The following is a 21521-nucleotide window of genomic DNA, read 5'->3' on the forward strand; positions in this document are numbered from 1 at the left end:
AGCTTCAGCTTTGGCATTTGTGTGTATGAATTATAAGCCTGTAATGATGCATGAGAGATTGTGTTTAAAGTTTGTCATCTCCAAGTGAGAATGGAGAGAAAATTGTTGAGAAAGGAGAGTGTCTTCATAATAGTAAAAAATGACTAAAATTGTTAATTTCATTTTTCAGCGTTGCCCCCCGAAAAGCAAGAGCAGTTTATCCATGTGAAGCAGAACATAGCTCTGAATTATCATTTCAGATAGGAGCAATTTTTGAAGATGGTAAGTACTGCTTGAGTAAATATAAAGCAATGAAAAACAAATAGACAAAACTGCTAAAATGGCTTTGGATAAAAATACAAGCCTGACTGCTATTCTGCCAATATTGCTGATGGCACACAGTTGGTGACGTAGAAGATTTCTGGTACACAGAAGCTACTTAGCATTTACTTAGCGCTATGAGGCAACGCCTCTGATTTCTGGTGAGTAGACTCTTTCAGTTGGTCTAATTTTTCAGTAGTGTGTTGTAGTACCAAAATAGGTATTCAGCAATGGAGAAAAACATCTTGGTCTATGAAACTGTATTTTTTAAAATGTGAATTGCCATTGTAAAATAACATAGAGCTTTCATTTAACAAAAATTGTTTAAGGATTTTGAAGAAAGCAGAGCTGCAGGTAAATTGGGTGATTGCTAGAGACAAGGGAGTGTTTACATTTTGGATCAAGAGCTGCCTTAGTGTGTGTACATACTTGCAGAAAAAGGAATATTCACTGAGGTGCAGAATTGAAGGCCTGTGTTTAAAGATTTCTGTAGACCCAAATGTAGTATTACATATGGCCATCCAAGCAGTGATTCTTGTGCTCAAGACTGTGTTGCTCTTCGGTGAACTTCCATGGCTCTACTCCTTAAGAGCTGCAAAGGGAGTTCAAACTGACAGGAACTGTTACAGTTTTTAAACCTTATGCCAATGAATATTGTAATACAATCTCTTGAAGATGTAGAAGACTACGCTAGAGTGTAGTTTCTTCCTATCACAAGGAAATTCCTATGACAAGAAAGAGATGGTATGGAATGGCTCAACTGGGCCTGGACAAATTCAGCAATTCTTGTTAATTGAATGTGATTTAATAATAATTCTAAGCAGTAATTGATTCAAAGCAGCAGCATGGTAAGGCCATTGTTTGTTACAAGACCTTGATAAAAAAATTACGTTCATACTAAAACCCAAAAGACTCTTAATTTTGGTCAGATCTTCATCCAAGCTTTGTGCAGGCTGAGGGATTCAAAGTGATCTGGGAATTACATCATTAAGAACCTTGTGAGTGCTGAGACCAGTATTTTAGTCTTCCAGTCTGTCTAGAGACAGGGAGGGTAGTAAGAGGCATTATCTAAAGAGTCTGGAAACTCTGTGTTGATGCCTGTTTGCTTTTCATCCATCCCTAGCTTTTAGTTTGCTACCAGGTCTGAAATCTGAGACATGCTTTCCAGAGGGAAGGTGGTGTTTAATTCAGCATGACCTAATGCACTTAAGGGATGTACTGCCCAGTCATTCACATAGGACGTGTGAGAATCTTTGGTTGGATCTCCAATAAGGGAGGAGTATTCCAGATTCCCAGTTTACATCCAGCAGGAAAAAGAGAAAAGTACACAGTCTGGAACAGCTGGAAAACATCAACCTGCAGGCATTAAAAAGCTAACTAAATGTCTTATATTTCCCAAAATGCACCCTGTTAACTCTGTTAGCACTGGATCAAAAGTGTGTGTGGGAAAGTTTTTCTCATAAATGAAAATCTTTCCATCCTGTCCTCCCCAGCTCCAGTGGATGTTCCTAATTTGTTTAACAAGCTGAAACAAATGGGAAGCTCAGCAGAGTATATTTTTTAAAGCATGTATAACAACAATAAAAAAATGGCATATAGACATCTCCTTTGCCACCTTTGTGATACTTATTTTAAAGCAGACAGAACACAGGACATTCCTGTCCTCAGCCTCCTCCCAAACAAATAAATAGTAAGCCTGGTCCAGCCTACAGTTCTGCTTTTTTTGCGGCATAAGGTGGTCTGGAGTACCTGCTAGGCTCTTCCCTACTAGGACCCACTTTACAGAATCATACTTGATGTTTCCAATTAGAGCTGCCTTACAGGCAAATCGCGTCTGAATCAGGTTAGGTGGGAAACCTTTTAAATATGAATTAGCTAAATGATTGCTCTTTTAAAAGTCTCTAACACCAGTTATTTTAATTTAAGTTTTTTAAAACATGAATGATAGGGTTCTTCAGCACACATAAAACTGCGTACAGGGGAAAAATCTAGCGCATGGGGGAAAAAATCTGATACATAGAAGAGAGGCCTTTCTAACACAGAACAGCAAGGTTGCATACCTGTTGTGTTGCCATGGGATAAGAAACTCTTTCAAGAAGCAGTTGCCTCTGTGTGGTGTGTTTGTGTGAGAGCAATGTTAAGATTCTTTTCTTGTGTAAAGAGATCACTAGAAGTTATGGCAAAGCTACGTGGTTTTGGTATGTTACAGCCCGAGTTGAGTTTTCCAGCTAGAGAGTTGGATTGTCCAAGAACAAGTATGAAATTTGACTCTTCGGCAGCTGTGGAGAAATGTTTCAACTGTAAGACTTTTTTCCATGTCATCATATGAATAAGGTTGGAAGCTTGGGAAGAGGTCATGTGGACTGCATTTTGAAAACCTAATTTCATATTTCCAATGGGAAAGATCACATTTCCTTAAATACTCTTGTTTTGATTTATTCCACCGTATCCTGGTTATTTTATAGGCATTGTCCTTGCCCTGCAGGGCTCTCAGCTAAGGCAGGCTGTGGAAAAAAGATGAGCGTGCAAGTAATAAGGCAGTGACTGGATATATGTAGTAACTTAATGGACGTTCCATGGTGGTTCCCAATAGGTTATGTCATGGATGGCTCTGTCTGTATAGAAAGGTATTCTCATTAAAAATGCACAACAGTCTCCATATTTGAAACCTCTGAAATGCCTTCATATAGGCTTTTCCTTTTTGTGGTAGTCACCCTTGTGTCTGTGCTGGGATCAGATTCCAATGAATCAATTCAGATTCTTTAGTTACTCAATTTAAATTCCCATATGCCCTAATAAAGCCCCCAAATGAAGAATTAAAGTAATAATACATCAATTCTTCAGCTCTACCAATAACCTTAACTATCAAAATGACAACGCATCAATCAAGTTGACATACAGCTAGTATCAACCATTAAAGTAACTGTTAAATTAATGTCTACTAAGAAGTGCTGCTTCCATTAGTGAAGGTTTTATCTGTCTCTCCTTTCTCCACCCTGCCTGTCTCACTTTTCTAATTCTGTCTCTTTCACTTCTCACTGTTTGTTTATTGAGGGTTTTTTCCTTTCTCTTCCTTCTCTTTTCTGCTTTGTTCCGTTCTCTCTTTCATTTCCCTTCCCTTCCCTTGTTTTTTTTTTTCTATTTTGTCTCTCTTGATCCATAGCTGTTGATTGCAGCGGTTTGCTCTTACCTGTTGTTGTCCTGGATGAATCTTTCTGGCTGCTGTAGCCTGAGACAGGATAATGGCATTTAATGAAGTACAGTCTTGCGCCTGTCATAGCTGTTAAATGTAATACTGGTGCAAGGAGGTAAGAGTTTAACCTTTACTTCTGTCTCCATTTCCTGTTTCTAAATGGGGGGAAAAATAACTGTTTCTGTTGCAGGCCGACAAGGTTAGATTTACTACTGTTTTAAACTAAGCTTTACATCACCTGATATGAATCAGTAGAAGCTGAACATTTGCATATTCAGGTGTTTTCAATATTGCATGTACATGGTGCTACTCCGAATCCCACAGTCTTTCCATGAACGTGTCATAGAATGTAAATGCTAAGGCTCCATCTGGTAAGTTAAAAAGAAAAGGCAAAGTTTCCTATTTGAGTTGTGTAAGACAAGGAATAATGTCATCTGAACAATTTCTACAAGTTTTTTTTACAAAAATCTTCATTTTACCTTAGGCTCTGCCAATATTTCTGTTTCCCTGTTGCTACAGGCTATATTATTGACAGCGCATAACAATGTAATTCAAGTGGTTAGAGGCAAAGCTTGAAGAGTTTGCAGCTGGATAAGGGCACATACGGGAAGAAGAGAGAGTAAGATCTGAGATTGAGGGAGACATATGCTGGCTGTATATTTTTGTTGTTGAAGCAGATATTCCCAATAATCATAGAAAGAATAATCAGACTGCCTGGCATTGAAACCTTGCCAGCCTTGGAGCCAAGTGTTATTAAATTTCTGGTTCTTGAAAAGAGACTGCTTAGAAGTCAGTAAATGGGAATTTCACTAGGGAGAAGTGTTTTGGATAGGGTAAGTAGTGTTTACACAACAAAATTCCTTGGCAGTATTGCTAGCAGGAAGGCTTCCTGAATACTTGTCAATGCAGCTCTCATCAAGGCTTTTTACAATTTTAAAAATCAGGTTTTAGGGGAGAGAAAATACGAGGAAAACTGAGAAAGTGTTTTGTTACAGTAATTTTCTTCAGGAAAGGTGTGGCACCCATTGTCCCTACCAAGCATAGAAGGAACAGAAAAAGCTGTGTTCACACAGCTGTTGTCACCCCTCTTTATCTTTCTTAGTGTTACAAAGTGCCAGCCTTAGTTAATGTTCGTGGGTTTGACTCCAAGGCACTCTCCTCCTTCTTACTCATGCTGTGGCTTCTGGACTGTCTGTCTTTATGGTACTGATGAACGAAGGATTTACATCAAAGAGAAACAGTACTCCCAAAATACTGTATTGCACTCCATGTGCAAATAATTCTTTTGTTGAAGTAAAAAAAAGAGGACAAAGCTACTTCTTTGTGCACCTTTCATCTGTGGATTTCAAAGCACTTGGAAACATTCATGTGCATGAATTATCTCTATTTTACATCTGGAGAAACTGAGTGTACAGATGTTCTTCTTTTCAGATAGCTCCATGCCATTTGGAGGAAGCTATCTCAAACTGCTGCTGCAAGTTAACAATCACTTCACCAATAAAAAGTACCAGATGAGCACCACCAAATTCCTACTGACTTTGCTAGAAGTTTTAAAAAGCCACTGAAGGTAGATTGACCTTAACCAGCCTGACTTTGCTCCTGCCAATGGTGTTGTAGAAGCATTGGTCTCCGGGACAGAAACATTAAAATGGTAGATGTTTAAACTGATGTGTTTCACCTTACATTTGGTGTGCATGTGGGACCATCAGAGATGATTCCAATCCCACCTGACAGCCGAGCAACTCAGGATAAAGGCCCCAGGTCTCAGTGTCTACCTACAGGTCACCAAGTCATAGTGCAGGGAACTCAGCAGCAACTCAGTTGACCAACCACTCGCCCTGGTTTAGGGTGAGCCAGATTATTCTTTTGTCATGCTCTCTACTGTCATATTGACTAGATCTCCCCCAGCTGTAACAGGAGCTCAGACACTACTATATAGGGAAGTCTCAGTCTACAAGCTGAATTCTGCCTTCACTAATTTGTCATGGTATATCAGTGTGTTTGCTTTTGTTCACAGGCCTGAGGCCTTATAGGCAGACTGTTTTATTTGTGGTCACACAGTAAATCTGCAGCAAAGTCAGGAAGAAGACCCCTTGACTCCTAACCCGGTGTCCTGTCCACAAAATAATTCTGCTTCTCACAACATACTTAGGGGAAACAGCAAGATTTTAAACTTCAAATTCCATGCTAACCCTAAGCATGCTTAATGTTTTTGCATCTCTGTGGTCAACTTTACCCATTGGGATTGTTTCAAAAGCCCATAGGGATTTCTAAGCACACAGGGCTTGCAAGCACATTTTGTTGCTTTAATTTAATTTCCTGGTGAAAAGTTGGCCAGGGCGATTGAGTTCTATGGAAGCGTATTCTGGTGTTGTAGTGGTTTTAGCAGTGAGATTTCTGTTGCCCACAAAATGCAATCCTCATTTATGTAGCTCGTTGGGGTCATTACTTTGGCAAAGCAGTCCATCCAAAAGGGAGGCCCTCTTGTGCCAGGCACCATGCGTGTTAGATTCCCTCCCCTGTTTCTGTGTCCTCCCAAAACAGCTAGTTTCCACAAAGGTGTGGAAATTGGTGCCTGATTCAGTCCTGCTGAAGTTACTGGCAACTAGGCAATGAACAAATACCATTGTGGAAATGAGTCTTGCTCTTGTTTTTTTTGTTGAGATCTGTGACACACTTGAGCTGCCAAAGCAGAGCAAGGTCTGCCTATAGCCTTGAGTCTCTGGGAAGAGCTGCTTGTGAATTGTATGTGTTTGCAGTTAGGTAATCGTAACATTGGCAATACTGAAGCTATTTCCTATGGAGAATACAGAAAGGTAAGAATAAATGCTGCAAATGCCAAGTCACCCTTGTCGTGTTTCTTGGCTACATGCAATCAGAAAAAGCTTTTACTTGGAGATCTTATTGCAAGTTGAAAGTCTGTTGGCTATGTTGGCCCATTTGAGTTGGGGTGATTGTTCTGCAGCAGTTGCCGTCATACTGATGGTCAGACATCTTCCTTCTCTACACTTTGTCTCTGCTGGAGGGAAGCTGCTGTAATAGCCTTGCAGCAGGTACTGAGGAAGCCGCTGTCTCGCTCTGGGCTCTCAACTTTGCTGCTGTTTCCAGTGTCCTAAGAGGTGATGGTTCTTTGGTTAGTCTTGTTGTGCGGTCTTGCTATATACAATCATTTAACCTTGCTGAAAACACTCATTTGTAGTTCTCTGTCCTGTACCTTTTATACTACAAGTCCCCCTCCTGTCCCTAGCCAACATGAGACTTAGTCCTATAGGATGATTTGTCCAATAATGAGTTGTACTTTTAAGGCCAAATGTGTAGTTTCTGCAGCAAGGTACTTTTAAATGAGGCAGGCCTGAAAGTCCTAAGAACTGTAATAATTGGTGACTGAGAAGAGATGACAGAAAGGGGACACTACAGAACCACTTCTCTTGAGCAGGGTATTTTTTCCAGAAATAGCCTGCGTCCTAGGTTTAAGAGCAGCTGCGCATGATGGAAAAATGTCTTTTGTGTGGTAAAGTGTTTTTTATTTTAAATGAATGCGTGCTGGTTTATGCTATACTTTGGAAATGGATTAGCAAAGAAAACAGGATCATTGGAGCTTAAAGCAGCTTTACATTTGGACAGCTTCCCCATTAATATCATTTGCCTACAGAAGTCAGTGATGTATGTAGGTATCTTAACTGTTCTTGCATAAGGTGATTTGAATGGGGGCAGAAGTCTTACCCAACATGACAGTGGCCACAGTTGCTGAATATTAAGAATTACTACTTGGTGCGTTTTTTAAAAAAAGACTTGATCTATTGAACTGGTGATCTTAGGTGTAATACAAGTGCTAATTCTTACTTCAGTCTTCATAGAGTCTACAAGAAACTTCTGCTAATAACGGGGCCCTGAGCTGTGTAACATACATGTGCGATACTTAATTTTCCAAGCACAGAGCTCAGTCGTACGGTCCATGTGTAGCCTTCTGGGGTGAAAAGTGGTGTCACTCAAGTCCAATTAAGTGCAATTGCTTGGCCATCGTGCGTTATCTCTGAACGTGGCGCAGTTCAGTATTGTGTTATCAACCTTGTTTAGAAAATATTTCTTTGGAAGTGTGCTGTTGTGTGAGCAAAGTTATTCAGCATAGTTTGAGCATTTCTTCCCCCTGGTAAATGTTAGGCGACTTTAAATTTCAGTTTGATCCTCTCAGATGAGGGCTACCCTCTTTTTGACCAGGCCTTTCCAGATGCTCACGCGCCAGTAATACCTATCCTGTCTCTAAGGGTAAATTGAGGTTGAGCTCCAGAGGACAAGTAGAAATTTCCTACTTCCAGGTTTTCTAGTTGTTTTTCTTCCTAATCTGTCATTTTTTGGAGTTTGTTTCCTGTAATACAGATGTATTCTGTAGGCATGGGAGACTTCAGGGAGAGGTTTGGCTGCCCACTGGAGCTGCTGGCCTGTTTTGCTGGAAAGGGTGGAATTACAGCTGCTGCGGTGGAGCTGCCGGAGGGAGGTTTGTGGTAGTGTCAGCAATGCAGTTTCAAATGCATGCATATACTCTGTAATTGTGGAATAAAAATGACAAAGGGAGAGGAGGGTCTGCTAATTACTAATAATAATGTAAGTTACTGTGTGCACAGAGATCCTAAAAGGTAATTTTCTATGCATTTTTTTTCCTTTGGAACCTTTCTGTTAAACATATTAATTATAAATATAAGCCCAGACTCCTGTTCTGAATCTAAACTGTCAGTATCGTTTGAAAGCAGTTTTGTTTACTGGATTCCTTGGAGGTATAGCTGTTGTTTAAAATGTGGTTTCAGAGCAAAGGTTCTAGCTTCGCTGTTTGACAATAACAGGACACAGGAAAAAACTAGGGGAAGGTATGTTTTTAGTGCTCAAATTGAGAGTCTTACAATGCTTTTGAAAGTGAGACTGCTTAACATGTTGCGCTCTCTTAACTGTTATTTCCCTGATTTGTAGAAGGCTACAAATATCACATTCCCCAATGTGTTAATGTGTTTTAAATAAAGCATTGACATGGCTGGCAGCATGTTTCAGCATTTGATTTCTTCCCTAAATAATGTCTGTCTCAGAAGCGCTGTGAGGATAAATTAATATGGTAGAGAATATTGTAGGTCGTTGTAAGTGTGGGATTTTACAGTTATGTAGGTACCTGTATCATATTCTTTTGAGGAATTTGATAGGGGAATTCAAGGACTTTCAAGACTGTTTTCTAAAGAAATGAGGCTTGTGCTTCTTTCTAAACTTCCTTTCAAATGTGTCACAATATATACAGGAAGCCAGATTTAATTAGGTCTGTTGCTCACAGAGTAACTTGTGAAGCATTTAGTCTGAGGTGAATTTTTTCTTATTTTAGATTCACAGATACTCTTGCATAAACTTTGAGATCAGCATTGGTAAACACTTTGGATGACAATAAGGAATAAGGCACTGCCATTCAAGCCTTTCCTCGGTGTTTTGTGACCAGCGCTATGTATTTGAATTTCAGAGAGAGGATTTAGCCAGAATGTTTCAGATTTTGTCCACTGGTCTCTTCTGATAGCAGCTGTACTCTGTGAAGAGACAATCCTTGGAGTGACACTGGCTCATTTGTTTCCTTTGTACTGCTGTACATGCTCACTTTTCATGCAGTGTAAGGTCCTATGCCATTTTTTGGTGGCTCTGAGCTTCCAGATTCGTCACCTCTGCTCAAGCCAGGTTTTTGGTCTTGCTTTGCCCCCAGCTACTGAAATTATTTCTCACTGTTTGATATGAATTCTGACTTCTCCTCAAGGGGGTCTAGGTTTTCCATTTTATAAACCTGTCCTAAGTTCCATTTACTGTTTCCTTAATGAAATCTCCTGCACCTAAAAACTGTTCCACCATGTAAGCTTTGCAGAAGGGAGTTCAAGCACCTGTATTATGCAGATATTTAAGTTAAGTTAATCATCCTCATCTTTCCCAGCCAGATTCTTAAACTCATCATTTCAGACAAGAAGCTTTGCCTGGTGTCATGGAGCTAAAGCTAAAAGTACTAATTCAAACATAAAAAGATGCAGTAATTTTTTTCCCCTTTTCTTTTGCAGTGAAATTTTCCAGAGAACCAGGATGGCTAGAAGGCACACTAAATGGGAAGAGAGGACTTATTCCACAAAATTATGTTCAGTTTTTATAGCTTTGTGCATTGAACGCCAAGAAGGTGTACATGGTATCCATGGATTTTTGTTATAGTCACTTCTCTCTTCTTTTGTGACTGCTTTTAATCAATGAAGAGACTGACTATGGGTTGAAGATCCCCATCTGTATAAAGACATTAAGTGTTGCCAAATATAAATTACAAAAAACGATTCTTTAAGGGTTGGAATGGGTGGGAGGACAGGCAAGAGGGATGGAGGGATAGGCTGATTTTTTTAATATGGTGCTTCTTTTCAATTGTAAAGAATAGTAGTGGTATGTTTGTTTGCAAGATAACTAGCATTTTAAGTCAAATACTTGGTTGATCTGTGACCCAAACTATCAGTTGAAGATTTTTATAAACTTAGTGTCCTGGAAATGATGCATCGATAACCAGTGTTTTTAACAGGAATTGTTTGGGTTTGGAAAACACTGTTGGATAAAAAAAGTTATCATGCTGACAATTAGATTAAATTTCGAAGTGGAATAGACAGTACGGAACAGACACTAGTAAGTAAAATAATAGGTATCGAGACATGACATTTTTCAAATGTCTTCAAAGAACACATTCATTTGTATTGTGCATATGATTTCATTTATTTTACAAAGATAAGACACATGAACTTTTATTACAGGCTCCTGTATGTCATGGTTCTGTTGCTACTCAAAAATATCATTGTAAATGAAATAAAATGTTATTTGCTATTTGACCTAAAAGTATTCCTATGTTGGAGAATATTTTGCTCCGGTTCTGTAAGTTACGATGTGAAATAATTATTGGCAGCTGTATGCAGTCAGCCTCAAGCAGGCTCCCAAGTGGATGGGGAACTTTCCTCACTTAAAATAGGCAACTCTGCAAGCTCAAGCCAAAAGGAAAAGAGATTCTTTGGCTATGATCCTTGTGCATGCTGGAGGCATCTTGCATTTTATCTATTGTCTGTCTGTCTGTCTAGTTTCCACTTGAGCTTCTCTTTCTTCCTCCCCTGTAATTGTCAATTACAAGATCTTAATGATGCTTCAAAATATCACAGTCCTCAAGTAGCTGCCTCATAATTTGTAGAACTATTTGAGTAGTAAGAGACTTCTCTGTGGTCATAGAAAAAGCTTCCAGAAACCTTGTGGTGTTACGAATCTGTGCCTTGTGATTTAAAAAAAAAAAAAAAAAAAGTTACATGCAGTTTTCATTAATCTTTGTATTTTTCTCTCCTTCAAGTACAACTGTCTGGGAGGCAGTGGAGAGGATGCAGGAAAATATGATGGGGTGACATGCTAATACAGGCTTACGTACTTGTTACACTGGACTGTATGGATTTTGACGCATTTAGTGCAGATAGTTATACTTAGCTTGCAAGTTTTTCTAATGTGATTACTAAACCAGTTAATGGTTAATGCTGCCTTAAGGTTGGGATGGCTTTTTTCGCCCTTAAGATTTAACTCCGTACCATTATTTTGTTCTTTTGCCCAGACTGCATAGCCCACTGGAGTATGCACAAATGATTTCCAGATGGAGCAGTGGTGGGCCAAGTCAGCACAGCTCTCCAGCGCTAAACCTCATAGCTTGGAGGAGTTTCACTTGGTGTATTCTCATGGTACTTGAGCAGCGACTCTCTGCCATACAGCTTTCAGGCAATTCTCGTCTTGGCAGAGTGGCTATGGCTGTAAGTGGCTACAAGCACTAAAGATGACTTGGAATTCTGTGAAGGAGATCAAGTGTTTTAATTTGCTCCTTGACTCAGTATTAAGGAAATAGTTGCACTAGTATATACAGCAACAGATCGCAGGTTTCCTCGCTCAGATCTGTTCACATGGCACAGCACTGTTCTGGCTGGGTATCATGTCGCCTGGGCCCATAGCTCTATCAGCTCATTTTTTGTGGCCTTAAATAGTCATTCTGGAGGCAGGGTGGTGTTTGTGTGGCCAGACTTGGTTTTCATGGCTACCAGTTGGTGGTCAATGTTGAAAGATGAGGGAGAATGTAAATCTTTGCTATTAGCTTAGTAGGTGTGGCAGCTAGGTATGCTGGCTTGTCAGATAGTGAAGCTGTGATAACTTGAAGCTTACAAGCTTTGTAAGTCACTTACATTTGTTTTGTTGTTTTAAACGTGCAGTGCATGTTTGATCTTGTTCTGGCTGCTGTCTTGCAAAATTCTGGATGTATTTCTCAGCTCTAGCTCTGTGGTTTGGTTTGGGTTTTTTTCCTTTTAACACGGTTGTCTAAAAAGGTGGATATATAAAGAAGGAATAAAAAGACCCTAGTGTCTCTTCCAGTCCTGTCCTGTGACCCCATTTGCCTTTAGGTGAGATGTTTTGAGACTCCTGTTACTCCTGGAGCTACGCAGAACCCAAACAAGAAAAAAACTTTTCTACTGAGAAGTGATGCACTGAACAGAGGCAATACTAATCCAAACTTTCTCACGTCCTAGATGTTGTCTGAAGGCAGCGGTGTGAGCTGAGCCAGATCAGATTTGGCTTTCAGGCTAACCACGCTGCCTCTTAAAGAATTTAGTTGTGGTAACTGCTACCCACCACACGGGTTTCCACATCAGCCTGGTCATACTAATGCCGAGTACAGACTTGTACAGATGAGTAGCCGTGGCACATCACATTCTGCATCCTCACTGCTGAGCAGCATTGTACACGATGCCCTCATATTGACTGTTTGGAAGTAAAGATTAAAGGATGCTAAAAATTAAAAATCATATAAAGTCAGGCCCCTTTCCCATCCTTTGAGATTGTTTTTTCTCCTGAGGCTGGGTCTTAAGGCATTCCTCTTGTCAGTCTTCTGTGGCTTGGTAGATTTGGGAAGAGCAGAGTAACACAGTGTTAACTTGAGGCAGGGAGGACAGGGAATCGGTTGTGGAGAAAGCCTCAAAGAGGAGGGATCTTCTTTTTTGGTCTGGCAGCAGGAGTGGTCATTCTCCCTGGGTCTGGCCTGACTCCATCCTCTCGTCGGCGACTACTCTCGTGTCACGGCTGTGGGTACAGGTTCAGCTTAATGCTCAAGTTGGGTTTCTCCTCCCTTGCCGTGTGCTGGCTGCTGTGCACGGGGGAAGGTACTTGACAGTTTTCAAAAGCTGAGACTCCTGGTAGTGAATGCATGACACAAGCTGAAAATTAAGAGGGGGTGAATTAGGAAAAAAACCTACCCATTTTGGTCTTCTTATGCAAAATGGTATTTGCCTTGCCATTGCTGGGGGGGCCCAGAGATTGAATCTCTCCACCTGGGGAATTAAGGTTGAATGTGTATTTGCTGAATAATTAATGGAAAAGCTGAGATTCCTGACTAGCTGGGCTCAGTAGGACTTTACAGTCTGTGTTAGTCACTGGGTAGTGCGCAGCTCTGTGTCTTGGCTGGGCAGCGTTTTCACTCCGCTGGGGGTTTTCAGGCTGCTGAATGTTGTTAATCATTGTCCCAGCTGATCCTCATGACAGATGTCCTTCTGATGCCCAGTCTTTCATCAGGAGTGAAAGAAAAATCTCATTGCCTGATTTATGTGCCCTCTAATGAAAATAAGTTCCTGCCGCGTTGCTTACAGCTTTTGCTAGCTGAGCCTCTGTAATTGCATCACAGAAAAGACTCAGGGAGAAAGTTGCTTTTCTCAGTGCTCTCTTCTTTGGTTTCTTTGTCTTAACACATTTCACAATTCTTACCTGGTTTGCAATTATGTAGGCTGTAAATGCACCGGTGCTAAACATGGTTTAATGGAAAGTCTCCACTTGGAGTTTCACCTTTTATGCTGAATGTGCCTTGGACATAGTTTTCTACATCAGAGTTCCACAGCGTGCCCTCATCTGTGCTTGCAGTAGCTACAGGTAAGCACCAAATTTCATCCTATTGACATCTACAATTGAAGTGTTGTCTTAAAAACCTTATGGTTTTAAAATATTTTTTAACATTTTACCTAGCAAAATCTTTGAAAGGGCATTTTTTTCACTCCTTTCTTAGTAAACTCCCAGTCTCTGTAGATACCTGAAAGCAAGCGGTGTCCCAGCTTGAGATCAGATTACATGTTTTGTTATGTTTTCAAGTAACAATCGCGTTTTCTTATTTCTAGAACAGCATATGACCGATACATCTGCTTGTAAACATATGGAAAATTCTTCTTAAACATTGCTGATCCCCTACTATTCTTTCCTTCTGACAACTCAGCAAACATAAGGCAGGTGCAAGGATTTTTGGCAAGAAAAAGTTTGTGTAACTTGTTATTAAAAACCCACAATGCAATTAAATTGTCTTACACCACAGACCTTAGCAGTGAATTTTTGAGACCGCACGGCAGAACAAACCAGGACAGCAAGAGTTTTATTTCCCCTTCTAACTCTCTTACTATACTTATAATTGGAAAAGACCTGACCCTGAGAAGGCAGTTTGATTTAGTCACTGGGGAAACTGTGTGTATATATAAAATAGTGAATCCCTGTTTCCATGAGAGAAATTCTAACTCTGGTCAATGGGTGCAGCAGCTCTAGGTTAAGGAGGAACTGGCAGCCAGCCGGCTCTGGCTGCTGGGTTTGTTTCTTTGAGCGGGATGGAGCTTGTGCGTGTAACGGTGTCAGTGCGTCATTTGGCAAGTGCCGTTATCCAGGTTAAGTGAACCAAATTCCTTAGGGTTGGGCATTCCTTATTCTCCAGCGTAAGTAGCTGCATGCTGGCTGAAGGCATCATATGTGCTGCGTCATCCAGATTCATAGAGCTCGATGAAACCAAATTTCTAGATGTATGATGAAAGATGTTATATTACGTTGTTAGTTACTTTGTTACTTAATACCATTTCTAGATGAGCAGAAACTTGTCTTGAAGTGTATGACTACACCAGTACCTGAGATTAAAATGCAAGAAATACTTGCAATCAAACCAGTTTAATTCATGTATATTTGTACAATTTGTATAAAAAAAGGAAAAAAAAAGGAAAAAGAAAAATAGGTACTTGCAGACATTAACATAAAGACCAAACAATATTTTCTATTTATTTAAAAAGCTTTAAACATACAGAAGCAAACCCCTAATTATAAATGCATAATTATGCATAGATTTTACTGTTTACACCATACTGCTGGCTGCTTTTATTTTTCACCCAGGAATCTATTTAAACTCCAAGAATTCTTAAACATTCCTCTGAGCTTCCTGGCCTCAGAACTGCTGTCTATCTTATCAAGTCATTGACCTCCAGCTGAAAACATTGCTCTAAAAAAAGAAAAAGTCAAATCTTTAATAAACAATTAAAAGTGCATTAACTGTAGAATTGTTTAATTTCATAAATGTTTAAACAAGTCAGTGAAAAACACCACCCTGTGAATTAGCTTTTTGCATTATTGATTGTAAAGTATCTTTTTAATAAGATTTTGATATTGCAAACTTTAGTCTTTCCTATTTTGTGCAACTGTTCAGTCACACGATGCGTAGTATTCCTGAAATACCCACTGCAGTACATTAACACTATTTTACATTTTTAACTGTGTATACAATGCTCTTGCTGTATATCCCTGTTCCTTCTTACAACAAAATAATTTAGCTCAATGAACAGAAGCCCACTTCTAAAAGGTGTTTTATAGTTTGTCTTGTATTTTGCAGGAGACAAATGCCTATTTCATTCTAAACAAATTCAAAAGAATGTAATGTCCCGGTAGCTAAAAACTAGGGTTGGTTTTTATTTTTGGTTGTTGGGTTGGTTTTTTTTTTTGTTTTGTTTTTTTTTTTCTTTCTGTACACAGGTTTAGATAAAAAAAGTGATGGCTATTCTGCTTAAGTGTCCTTGATAAGAGAATACTGCCTCTTACAACATCTATATCCAATTCTATTACTTCAATGATCTCTAGCAAAAAATAATAATCAATGAATGGTTTCATAAACAACAGGTGATTAAAGTAAAGGATTTATTATAATCTGCTTACAGTTGTTTGCAAAGACAGACATACGTTTTTGCATAAAGATATAAATTGCTTTTTAAAACTAATTTAGTGTGTTTAATTATATGAAGTTTCTGTGAATTATGAATTGTACCAAACCAAGATTAAAAGTAATAAGGTACAAAAATAGGAGCAAACAGACAACAATTTGGACTGGGACAGGCATTTAACAGTGAAGTGTAGAATATGGCTTTGCTATTTTAATCAAGCAAAGTTACTCTGAGACAGAAAAGGAGGCAGTAACTTTGTTAATATAAAAAGCCGCTGCAGACTGTATTCACCCAGAACCTGGCTTTGAAATATTCTATTTTAGACTTTTTTTTTTTTTAAAAAAAAGTAAATGAAAAGATGGATGTATGACTGTGTCTTTACTGTAAACAACCAGTCTGCATGCTGTGTATCTCGCGTTGGAAGTTTGGCTTTCATATTGCTGTGCAGGTCAGTATTTAAAGATCTGCCTATGAATTAGACTTCCAAAATGCAAATAATATATGTATGTATATATTTATATATAGAAAAACCTCTCTGAATACAGTCTTTACAGATTACCCATTGCATAAGGCAGGTGTCATTTAAAAAGACAAGTAGCACTGACTGTCTTCGGTGCACCAAAGTGCACCTCAAAATTTGGACTCGGAAAGGGTGTAGAATTCTCAATTCAACCACCATTTAAAAGAAATGCTACATTCTGACCGGCCAAGGGACAAACTAGAGCTCAAAAATACCAGTGGCACCCAGAGAGAACACTATAGATTAGGACTCTGAAAAACTATTCTATTTAAACATGAGCATATGGTAGCAACAGTTGAGCCTTAGAAAAGTTCACCTGTCCTCTATTCTACCCCAAAATTTTGCATTTGCTTTATGAATTGTGAAATAGTGAAAGTCACCTCAAAATTTTTTTTCGTTGCAGTCTTATTCTAGAGAAAACGTTTTTGAGACAAAATCAGACCGAGTTGAACTTGTAGTGTCAGCATTTGTCTTCTCAGATCTATTTTGATTATTACAAAAATGCTTACAAAGTTACATACGGTTTTGGTTTATCACTAAAAATTCTACTCGGCTAATCTGCCCTTATTAGTACCTGACCATCCCTCTCACCAGTACGAATCTGTTCAATGTACTTACTGTAATGATCTGCATGTTCCCTTCATCATAATCAGAAATCGCTCTCCCCCATCTGAAATAATAATCTGACCTTTTAAGATGTTTTATGTGTCCAGTAGTCAAAGGAAAAACAAACAATCTGGGAAACCTTAATTAAAAAAAAAAAATATCATTCAACATCTTACTCACCCCTGTTCCCCTGAGAGAGAAAAGGAATAGAGGGCAACAACTCACTATATCATTAAGCTGGCAAAAGCTTTGGAGAGACCGTAATTTGTCTTGTTAAATGAAACCTATGTAAAGTGGCAAACACAACAGAGTGTAGTTTCCTACAGAAATATGAAGCAGGATTTCTAAGATGTGCTCAAGTCACATACACTTGCAAGCGAGACAAAAGGGAGAAAAATAGAGAGGAAAATAGAAAGGCTTAAATACAACTGAAAAGGTTAAGTGTGGTTATTTACAACAGATACTGTAGGATGGTAAATTAGATATGATGCTAAAAAAGGCACAGCTTTCCCTTTCTTAAATACACTGTAAACGGTTCATTATGCATGCAGAACATTTCACTTTACAAAAAAATTACCTTGTTTGTTTAGACAAAGATAGTACTTAAATAGTCTCCAGCAAAATAGAGTTCTTTCAAAAATACTTTCCCATTCATCCTATTAACCATTAAAGATTTTTTTGTCTCATTTACAAAAGTTCCTTACACCTTATTTCAGGTCCTTCACAATTTATACATACAGCAATGTACAGTACAGCAAAAGACTGCAAAAAATTATTTGTAAAGCCAGCACAATAGATACTATAAATTGATACCAGGGCATTTGTTTTCACATCTTATCCTTCTTAATTAAATAGTAAATGGACACTTAACACAGTGTATATCATCTGTGATGGGATAACATGGGATAACAAATGCCACAGGTGGGGATAACAGAGTATTCCACACCAAATGTTCTGTTATTACTTTACACGTTAGGGTTTGTGTGTGTGTGTGTATATGTGTGTATATATAGGTTTTGTTTGTTTTTTTACAAGAAAAGAATATTAATGCCCCATATTGACTTTACGTTTTATGTGCAAACCAAGGGTAAGCTTTAAAAAGTTCTCATTAGTTCTCGAACCCTTTTAAAACAAGCAAACAATACCAGAAACTACATGGCATATTTAAAACTCCATCTGTTAAAATATCAAAATCAAAGAGTTATTGACTAGATATGGCTTTTCATCCAGAGGAACAGGAACACTTTCTAAGTGTTTAGGGTTATGGGGTAATTTCCAAACATCTAGGTCTTGCCAAATCCAAGTCAACTGCTTTTCATTCCCCAAACCCTTCGTATGATTTTTAGACTATTCAGAGATTGCTGAACAAGTGTAAATAGCATGTTTAAAATATGGTTTCTTGGGTCCTTCATGGGTGTGGAATAACACAGGGAAACTTAAGGCAAAGTTCTTCCATTTAAGACATTTTCTATCACTTCCTGTGAAAGTACAGGGGCTTGGCATTCCCAGATTCCACCTTTGGTAGCTGGTCACTGATGATTTCCACCAGCATGGCTGGAAACTCTACTTTCAGTGCCTGAGACTCTCGGAAGGTGTAGAAGCAGAATTCCAATAAGTCACTAACAAGCTGAAATACAGAAAGAAGCACTTTTTAGGAAAAACACAAGAGAATTTCGCATGCAAATGACAGCTTATTGATAACTGATTATTACCAAGAAATTGCACCTTACTTTGACTCGGGAGCCCATTTGCAGGGGTGAGAAAGCAAACAAAAGAACTCAAATCCCAAAGTGCTACTTAGCTCGTTAAGTCAGTTAACTAGAAAAAAACAAGATACCACAGATTTGATTTTTCAGCGCAACTGCACTTTTCATTTCACTAACAGGCAACTGGGCCACCATGAAAACTCATAGATACTCCATGTCTATGCAAATAAAGCCGCCTGCGCAGAGGGAAAAGATCAGCCATAAACTATCGTATCTCTACATTTCAGCTGGATGCGTGTTCATTAAATCAGATTATTTGGTTAACTTCCAGTCCACTCTCCAGGGGCCACAACCTACAACTGCCAGAGCAGCTGATGTTTTTAGCTCAACAACATGAATGCTGTGTCACACTGTAGCGTTTCAGGTTTTATAGCATCGCAGTCCCTATGAAATTGTTCGTCTGGTAACACATTTCTATTTATATATAAATTAATTTTTTAACGCATACTTTTTTTCTGCTTACTACTCATTGAACTATAGAGACAACATTTAGGGTATTGTTTCTTTTTGAAAAAAAACCCAACACAAAACCAACAAAACCCCAACACTTAAGTGCTCTGTTTTTGTAGTGGTGGCTAACAGCACGCTTTTGCTTTCTCTCACTGGATTAAGCGTAACGCTGAGAATTTTAAAGATAAAATTTTCTAATTAGCTCTTAAATGACACAAAAGGAAGCCTTGCTCTGTAACACTGCAAGTACCGAGTTACCTGTTAGCGTGGGACCACCTCCACTAGCAGAACAAAGCTGCCCCTTACACTGCGCCGTGGCGCTCCTTTGGCTTCCTCTGGCTGCCAGAGGTTTTCACAGGTGAAACCATTAGCACCGTTCTCCCAAATGGCCCCTGACAGCCGTTGTGTCATCCTAGCAAAGGTGGTCTCCGGCTGGAACGGGAACGCGAGCTGAAGTACTAAACGGCGTACAGGTACCACGAGCTTTTTGGTGTGTGGAAAAAAACCCCCATGTGTCTTCAAAGCACCAATAAATGTAGTCTGACACCTTCTACCTTGTCTCAAGTTGTGGTGTTCTCATTTGTCAGTTACAGAGCTTCATCCTGGTCTGCATGTTATAGGACTACAAGAATTCACAAGAATTTTGGCTATTGAGCATTTTAATTTTTTTTGCCTCGTGTTCTGTGCTGTTTTCTCCACACAGAGTTGCAAACTGCAGCTTATCTTTGCTATAAAACAACACGCCATTAGAGCAAGAGAACTGTGGAAACAAAACAACCTCTTCCAGCATCACTGTTTGTTCAATTAATTCTTTTAACAATAAAAAACACGGCAAAGCAATCTTTGTGTCTCAACCTACATGCATGCAGGCTTTTGCTGGGTTAATTTCACACAGTACTTTGATACCATCGAGCAATATTATTCATGGCTTTTAGTCACAAGTGAATATTATTTCAAAACAAGGTTTTTTGGTTGCTGTGATCTAAATGCATCCCCCCTAACGCCTTACTGCATGTTGGACCCTTTGCAATCTTTAAGGAAAAACACTAGTCAGTCAAGAGGCAAGTCAGCTTCTGAGGCACCCATGAGTAAAGTGCATCTAGGTTTCAGTTAGTATATGAATCTCCATTGCAGTTCGCCAAATCACTGTTTTGTACAACTGAAGGAAAACTAGAGCCTCTGCCATTTAAAAATTCAAGTTATGCACAGCTTAATTTTGGTGCCTTACGTCCTTGCAAAGGGCTTAATTATCAAACACAAGTTAGTCGTTTCAATTCTTGGTGTGTAGAGTTGCACTCTGCAGTAAAGCCCCTGTTTAGAGCAAATAAAAGTGGATTTCTGGAAGGCAGAAAAGGAAATAAACAAAAAAATACAGGCACCAACAGACTACTGTCCTGTTGCACTATGTTTTATTACTTATTTCCAGGACTTTCACAGCTGTTCTTGCAAACATACAGCAAGTTATGAAGAACACAGAGAAGTGCTGAGATCACCTGAACGCATGACTTTCTGCTATTGAGCACTACACGGGTCTGCTGTTGCTTAGTTCATTCCCGATGATCTGGCATGTCATGAAGCAATGCTAATTAAACAAACGGATGCACGCTAAATAAGTAGCATAGACATAATTTGGTTTTCAAGGGAAAAAACTGCTGCTGTTCAAAGGCTTACTCTACCTATTAGGAGGTTGTTTCTGCATATACCGTGTGCCAAAAACATTCCAGATGTAACACAAAACCAAACCGAGTGAAGGAAACAGTCTCTTGGTATAATGACCACTACCTCCTCCCTGCCTGGGTCACCAAACGCCAGCACCTAAGCAAACGGAGCCCTGCACCCTGACACAACCTTGATAACGACCTGACAAATGTGCTGCTTTTCATAGGCTCCAACGTGAGTAGTTTCACATCACTGAGTGTAACTCAGGCAGCTGGGATCACCTCTGCTGCTGCCAGCCATCCACGCTGTGCCGATGGCTCACCGCCTGTGCGGTCCCAGCCAATCCCTGCCTCATCACACTCATGCAAAGCCTCTGAATGCAGTGAGATGGGCATCACAGAAAAGCCTATGTGGAAACTATTAGTTCTGCTTTTTTAGCAAGCTTTTAGTAGTATCAGGTACTTATGTATGTCTGCTAAACATGCGTACAAAAGGGGAAATGAAAAATGGTAACATTCATGGAGAAAGCATCATCGATTCTATATAATAAATGACTTGACTGAGCGCTCCAGTGGGTGATCATGGATACTACCCTAACATGGCACACTATGGGTCTCACCACAGAGGACAACGGTTAAGTTTACACAGCAAGTTAAAATACCTAGAACCCACTATCAGGTAATACCTGGGTTCGGAGACTTAAGAATAATATATATTCCATACCTATTCAGTCTTTTGTTCCTCTCTTTTTTCAGCTATCAACTTTAACATACTTGACAATAATCAACCACTTTAAGAAAAAGGGAGCATTAGGAAGCATGTCACAAGGCACGTGGGACTGTGGTCAGGATCTTTTTAACGGTGACCTTATATGCTGCCTGGCTTTTGGGGCTGGGGTAGTATTTCTAGCACGAATTTCAAACAGAGAGGAATGAATGTGGGAGAATCGAAGGCCAACTCAGAGGTACTAAAAT

General features: G+C 39.3%; 2 protein-coding genes across 9 annotated transcripts in view; one reads left to right on the forward strand and one right to left on the reverse strand.

The window, feature by feature from the left end:
* The window catches only part of ARHGAP10 (Rho GTPase activating protein 10), a 172800-nt gene that overhangs the window by 147474 nt on the left and 3805 nt on the right, over positions 1-21521 (forward strand). For 2 of the 5 annotated variants that reach the window (XR_013925736.1, XR_013925737.1), the window contains exons 22-23: positions 170-261; positions 13320-13462. Coding sequence is in view for 2 of the 5 variants with exons in the window: in XM_080373732.1 (XP_080229858.1) it covers positions 170-261; positions 9562-9650 (181 nt within the window). In the remaining 3 variants the exon portion in view is untranslated. Of the gene's footprint in view, positions 1-169; positions 262-9561; positions 10367-13319; positions 14455-18557; positions 19442-21521 lie in introns of those variants that run through there. The other 3 variants (XR_013925738.1, XM_080373733.1, XM_080373732.1) reach the window with 3 other exon arrangements.
* NR3C2 (nuclear receptor subfamily 3 group C member 2) overlaps positions 14593-21521 on the reverse strand; it is a 214271-nt gene continuing 207342 nt past the window's right edge. For 3 of the 4 annotated variants that reach the window (XM_080373728.1, XM_080373727.1, XM_080373726.1), the window contains one exon: positions 14593-18299. In XM_080373728.1, the coding sequence (XP_080229854.1) occupies positions 18144-18299 (156 nt within the window). In that variant the 3' untranslated portion in view covers positions 14593-18143. The remainder of the gene's footprint in view (positions 18300-21521) is intronic. The other variant, XM_080373729.1, reaches the window with a different exon arrangement.

The sequence above is a fragment of the Falco punctatus genome (assembly GCF_963210335.1).
Source record: "Falco punctatus genome assembly, chromosome: 1".
In the NCBI taxonomy this organism is placed as follows: Eukaryota; Metazoa; Chordata; class Aves; order Falconiformes; family Falconidae; genus Falco; species Falco punctatus.